The 7101-nt window shown below is 39.1% G+C and overlaps 1 protein-coding gene across 1 annotated transcript; it reads right to left on the bottom strand.

Annotated features, from left to right (window-relative positions):
* Positions 1 to 465: 465 nt before the first annotated feature.
* LOC123254112 (acyl-coenzyme A amino acid N-acyltransferase 2-like) lies at positions 466 to 6884 on the bottom strand (the record flags this gene model as incomplete). The annotated part of the gene is made up of 2 exons (XM_044683178.1): positions 466 to 1059; positions 6682 to 6884. Coding segments are annotated over 2 exons (797 nt in total), but the record flags the coding sequence as incomplete, so codon positions are not given.
* Positions 6885 to 7101: the final 217 nt, after the last annotated feature.

Genomic DNA, 7101 nt, shown 5'->3' on the forward strand with positions numbered 1-7101 from the left:
GCAACCCTAAGTCTTCTGCCAGTGAGGCAGAGGGAATGGAGAGAGTTGCTTGTAGGGAATTAATAGCAAATAGAAAGTGAACTCAGGAAAAATTCTAAAAGGAATAAATCTACAAAAGATATTCTCAACCTATATCAGCATACAATAAGTGTTTGCAAAAGTTACAAATGTTTCCCATGACACATCTCTGCAGACTTCTGTACTTCCTACTCTATATCTGATTGTGTCACAGACCACCTCAGGAAAAGGAAAAGTGGATCCTCAGTTCTGTGAAAGTACTTTCTGAGTAAAGATGATTAGGAAGGAAAGGAGGAAGACAAATAAAACTTTTGTGAGCAGGTTCAAAGGAAGTTATAGACTCAAAGAAAGAGGAAAATAGATTCAAAGATAGACTCAAAGAAATATGGTCTATGAGTGACTGTGGAGGCTCTCTAAATTCTCTCCCCAAAAGGCTCTTCTCTTTTTTCAGAGTTTGCTTCTGGAAGGAGTGAGGTGGCATCGGAGGAATTTCTGAATCTCTCTCCAAGAGTGCTCCTGGGCTGCTGCATGAGAGCCATTATCACCTCCCCACAGAAAGGGTCTAGATAAAAAGGGGTTCCATGAGGCAAAGCATAGTGGGGAATAGGGAGGCTCGATCAGGTGCCCAGCCCCAGGGTAGGAGAGCAGAGTCCCATTGCTTCTTCCATTTCTCTTCAGCTGCTCCATTGCTTGCTCAGCATAAGCCTTGCTATTGAGACATTCATCTTTCTCTCCCACAATGAAGAGAATATGGCCACGGGCCTTTTCTACAGGAAGGACACTCTGATAGTTGACTTCATCTTGAGGATCTCCCTTGATGCCACGAAAATTTAGAGCCCCCGACACGTGTATCTGAGTATACTCCTTCTGGTGGGGGATTGGGCTGATGACAAGATCTCTGTATTTGCACGGGGTCTCATGGACAGCATTGGTTCCATTGATACAGATGGTGGCTGCAACCTGTTCCAGGTGTATTGCCATGGCCAGCCCAATCTCTGCACCTTTACATACGGAGATGACCCCAATCCCTGACCTTTGGATCTGAAAGACATCAAAGGGAGAGAAAGAGTGGTGAGAGGAGAATCCAGGTATAGTATCCGTCCTTTACAAAAAAAAAAAAAAACAAACACATCCCAAAATCTGGGGGAAAGATGAATAGGATCTGCCATGACTAGGAGTGGTCATTTGAATATCCAAAACAACTGACCCCATGCCCCTTCTTGCAAAGTTCATTCCGAAACTAGTAGTTATTCCCCAACCTTTTGGAAGGGGCAGCAGACAATCAAAATTTATGTTGTAACACCCCATTCCTTGTCACAAATATGGTCTTCTCACACACACATACACACACACATGCACACACACACACACACACACACGTGCTTGTGCATACACATGCCATGTGCAATATGGCATATAGTTTAAAAACAAAAGTGAATTGAATTTCACTTTGCTCAGAAGACTGAGGGAATGTAAATTTGATAATATCTATTGAGATCCAAAATGCTCTGGGCATTCTGAATAAGCAATGGGAATCATTATATTTAGCAAGGATCTTGTTATTATAGGGTTTTTTTTTATTTCTTTTGTAAATTACTAAAGTAGATTCATGATGTCTTCCACAAAAGAATACAAGTTCTAGAAATGCAGTGACTATTTCATTTGGATCTTTGTGGCCCTAGTACCCAGCATAATTCTTGGCACGTAAATGATTGTTGACTGATAAATTCATCATACAGGGTGTCCCAAAAGTTTTGTTGCATTATCAAGCTGTCGAGGGTTTTTTGAGACACTGTGAAAATACCCTATTAGCCAGAATATACTAAGACCCAGAATATAGTGTGATCCCGTGTATTTTGAAGGCTAACTCAGAAAGAGGGTATACCCATTTTATTTTCTGCTTTTAAATTACAACTTTCTCTTAACTCGAGAATAATGCAGGCACTTTACATTAGAAGTTTTTTCCAATGTCCCAAAAACAAGTTAAAGAAGTTTTAATGCCAACACTTTTATTAAATATGTATTACTTTGATAAATACTTGTGAGAAACTACCTTCTGATATTTAATCATGTTCTCCTTCCTCTTCTATTTCCTCATTCTCTGAAGTGGAAGCATTATTCCAGTCATCGCCATCACCCTCTTCTTCCCACAAAACACCATCTTCACTATCATCCATACTGTTTGATATACAACATTTTTTAAATCCAAGCACAATGGATTGGTGGAGATTTTGTCTTAAGCGGTTTTGATCCAGTTCACTAATATAGTGACAGAGAGTTTCTTTATTTTTCCCAATAGAGTAAATCTATGGTTTCTGGCCAACATCTACTTGTTATATTCTTTCCTTAAATGATTTTTAAATAGCTTATTAATTACTACATCTAACACTTGTAATTGTGACATCATTCCTCCCAGAATAACACTAGGTCCATGCACATTTCAGCAATTCTCTTCTTCACATTTTCAGTCAGGTGACCCTTGAATGGTCAAGTTCCAGCACTCCTTTCTGATGCAGTAATGTACCTGGACGCCTATCCCAGAACACATTCAACCCCTCTAACACATTCAACCCCTCATTCATTCATCTCTCCCTTTTCCTGCATGTGAAAGATCACTCCTGATAGTAACTTCTCCTTACGTAATGTTTTACACCTTAAAATTTCGTAAGGAGTCAGTTTTCTCCCGTCAGCTGTGACTGCAAGCATCACAGTCATTCTAGTGTTCTCATTTCCAATAGTTTTAATCAACATTGATTTGACGCCTTTAGTATTAACAGTGACATTTGATGGAATATCAAAACAAACGGGCATTTGGTCAGCATTTCCCATCTGCCCGAAGAGAGGGCCATGTTTTTTACATATGCTGAGGCGCACAATACACAACTTATGGTTTCAAAACTGGATGTGCTTCAATAGAATGCAAATGTGGCTTTCAAAGGTACATGTTGGGGAAAAAACATCAAACTATATTAGAGCTAATACAGTATACACAGATAATAGCACCATGTACTGATTAGGTAACTCCTATGTAGGAGCCCTTTCTACCAACTCAAGCAGTAACCACTGGTTTGGGAATCAAAGCATCTGGGTTCAAATCCCATCTCTGACCCTTGCTATGAGATTTTGGAGAAGTCATTTAAGCTCTCTGGACCTCACTTTCCTTATCTGTAGAATGAGGGCATGGATCAGATGGCTTCTAAAGCCCCTTCCTTAGAGGTAACTAACTGTTGGCTATAGCAATCCACTGCATATGGCAGTGGATAGATCACTGAGCCTGGGGCCAGGACAATCTAAGTTCAAATCCAGCCCCAGATACTCCCTAGCTGTGTCACCCTAAACAAGTCACTTAATCTCTGTTTTTGCCTTAGTTTGCTGGGGAAAATAAAAGCACCTGCTTTGCTGACTTGTTGGAAAGATCAAAAGAAATAATATTTGTAAAGTACTTAACACAGCACCTGGCATATAGTAGTTCTATATGAATGTACATTGCTTTCTCTTTCCCTTCCCTTCCAGATTTAAATCTCAGATCCCATGATCCCAAGTTTTAAATAGTTGCCAGAAGCACTTAGAGGTTAGGCAACTTGCAAGTAAACACCAAAGGAAAGGTTTGAACCAATCTTCCTGACTCTAAGGCTAGCACTCCAGTATGCTATTTTGCCTCTAGAAAACAATTAGTACATTTTTTTATAATGATGACACTGCAGCATGGAATAAAGGATGAGGAATATAAGTCATCACTGACCACTGATTGATTGTTGACTATTGAGGATTGTAAGGTCATGAACTTAGACCTATAGGGGAGAAACCTTACAGGTCATCAAATCCAGCTCCTTCCTTTTACAGATGAGAAAGATGAGACCTAGAGAAGCCAAGTGATAAGTGATGCAGGAAGAATAAGAATTCAGGTCATTGGATTCCAAATCCAATGATCTTTCCACTGTAACATGCTCTAAGCCAAGGTAGAAAGGAAGGAGAATTCTGATTGTTTGTCTTCACCCCTGTGCTCACTTCACTGCATGAGGAGAAGGAAACTATCTAAGTTGCATTGCAGTCAATGATGAGTGGTGGATCTGCAAAGTGGAACCAACAGGACCCCAAAATATTAGACCAATACAACTCTTCCTTTTTCCTGACTAAAATGTAGCTGGACTATCTTGACTGGTACCGTTGGTTAGACACTAGTCTGTCTTTATCTACCTCAATATAAAATACAGCCCTCATTATTTCCAGGTCATCTGAGGGACCAAGACTATTACCTATACCAGGTGTTCTGGGGAAATGGTAAAATCCTTATCCTAAGAATTTAAACTTTACATTATAGATTATAAAATATATATTTCCTTCTGAGAACTATACATTAACCCTCTGAAATTACTTCTAAAAGAGTTTTTAAAAATCTTTTTTTTACATTATAGATTTTAATATAGTTATTATGATTATAAAACTTAACACACACACCCCTGAGGAAAATTCTAAATAACACATTTCTTCCCGGAAGAGGGTACCTCAGGTCAGCTAAGGGTACATGACTGAGTCACGGGGTTGTAAGAAATCAATTGGCAAAAGAAATAATTTTAAAAAAGAAGAAGAAAATTCAAATAAGGAAGAAAAAATTAACTTGTGAATGAAATGAAAAATGTGCAAAAAATGTAAGGAAAATAAACTTATAACAGGCCTTTGAATCAAGGCCCAGTTAAAAGTGATTTAAGCAGTTTACAATTACCCATTAAGGAGCCACTGACTACAGAAAGTTGCCATTTTATACATAAGAGAAATAAGGGAAATGTCTTTCCCAGGTCTTATTTGCCTTCACCTTCTCAGGGAATGAGCCATAATGATAGCCAATCTTAGGTGCTTTACTAGGAATTTAAGTCAAGGGGAAGTCTCATCCTCTAAAGTGTTAGAAAAAACTGCAACTCCAAAACTCAAACCCCAGGTTTTTTAAAGCCCTTTGGCATTGGCATAGAACTTCCTCAATCCTTGGTCTGCATGGCCTTTTGCTCCTTGGCACTTTTGCAGATTCTCAGTCAGTCTCCATGACCTTGTGGCTCTTTTTAGCACTTCTCCTGGAATCAGACAGAGAGACATTAAATCACAGTTCCACCATATTTATCAATAATTGGCAGGTTACCATAGTCTCAGGCTTTTCAGGTATGCATTAATAATATAGCAAATATATATTTGCATTCAGCTTATATCACTATAAAATCAAAAAAGGATTAATCGTGATTGTATATGTACTTCCAGTACAAAATGAGAAAAAAAGGAAAAAAATCAATTGCTCTAATTAAAAAAATTTAAAAGGAAAAGCAACGAAGTTCTCAGGAGTCAAAAATAGTATTTGAGCAGTCAACGTAGGGTAGGAAAATCAGAAGTGGCCGCAAGTCAGGAATGGCAGGGCAGTAGTAGAAGCGTAGCCAGCAGGAACAATTAGCAAAAATTAAGACCAGGCCCTGGGCACTGGGCAAAAGAACTAGCAGCCCAGCAGCATTTAAATTCATTTTCCACTTTCCCTGAAAAGCAGCCTCTAGGCTGGGGAGAACAGGGAGAAGAGTAAGAGCAGAAAAAGAGCAGTTCTGAGGCTCCCAGAAGGATCCGGGGGTGTCTCAGAGTTGCATGGCTTGGTAGGCTATCTGAAAAATTGAGAGTCCAAATTCCAAAATTCCAGTTGCCAAAAATGTAACGATTAAAAATGATAAAGGCTGATATTATGAGGAAAAGTAATATTTTAATTAAAGCCATGTTAGTAAAATAAATTAGACCACGTGCCTGGCTAAGATCTATTCAAACTGCCCACCAGTCCATACCTTCTATTTCCTTTGGCTGCTTCGTACAAAAAAGCCAGAGCCCAAGCTCCACCTCTAATTTAAGTCATGCTCTACGTTGGTTCCTGTTGTTTGATGTCATCACGTCAGAAACCAGAAACCCATTGGATCACAGAAAATGTAGTCTCAAAGTCCCCCACATGTCCACAGGAAGTTTGTAATATATCTACATATCTTGAGGCTCAAATGAGCCCCAAAATACCTCTAAATGGAACCCCAGAAATTTTAAATAACACAATCGGGAGATAGGGAGGTCCTTGAACTTGAACTTGGATAGGAAAAAAGTTACATCTATATTTTCACTAATCTCTAACTGTAACTTAGTACTTCCTCTATTTTAAAAATATTATTCTTAAACTGGGTCCATAGACTTCATCTGAAAGTCAGAGAAAAGTTAAGAACCCCTGGTCCTGGCAGAGACAACCTTCTGAGAATAATCATATGAACTTCATTCCTCCAAATAAGAGAAATATGGTGCCCTAGTAGGTCATAGCGCAGAAGAACAGAAGGCACACTTCTCTCTGAATCTATTCATGTAATTGAGTGGGTCCATCATTGTTCTCTATCATTCAATATACCCTGTAGCCAGCCTAACTCAGGATGAGGCTGTTTTTATACCTTGAAATCCTAGCCCAGACTATCATAGGTGGGCAATTTCAGCCATATTCACCTCAGTGGGACTAACTAAATACCAAGTGATTTGGACTAAGAAATGTTTAATGCCTCTCAGTTCTAAAACTATGATTCCTGAAACCACTCCAGGGAAGTTCCAAACCAACAATTCTATCCTAGTTCAGGATTCAGACCAGTATCTGGAAGTTATGAAAATGAGAGGTACCTGTGGGTGATGCAGCAACATATTGGCAGCTTCCTCAAAATATTCCAGGTCAACTTCCAGTAAGTTGCGAGGCAGGTCTTCATAGGCAAAATATGCCAAGGCCAATACACCAAAACCATGGCTGGCCAAGAGACTGGCCCGAAATTCAATCAGGCCACCAATGCCACCAAATAAATCAATTACCCCTGGGAAAGGGCCTTCTCCTGAGACAAAGTGGACAAAGGAAGAATGACAAAGAAAACATGAAAACGATTTGCCAACCAAAGGTGATCTTCATATAAAATTATGGGCGGTTTAAAATGAATAACATTGCTGCAGTATCAAACAAATGAAAAAATTTGTGAGTTGGTAGGGAATGTTTAGCAGCCATCTAGTTTGATCCATTCCTTAAATGAATATTAATTCTAACATATCTGATAT

The sequence above is a fragment of the Gracilinanus agilis genome, unplaced genomic scaffold (genome assembly GCF_016433145.1).
Source record: "Gracilinanus agilis isolate LMUSP501 unplaced genomic scaffold, AgileGrace unplaced_scaffold15115, whole genome shotgun sequence".
In the NCBI taxonomy this organism is placed as follows: domain Eukaryota; kingdom Metazoa; phylum Chordata; class Mammalia; order Didelphimorphia; family Didelphidae; genus Gracilinanus; species Gracilinanus agilis.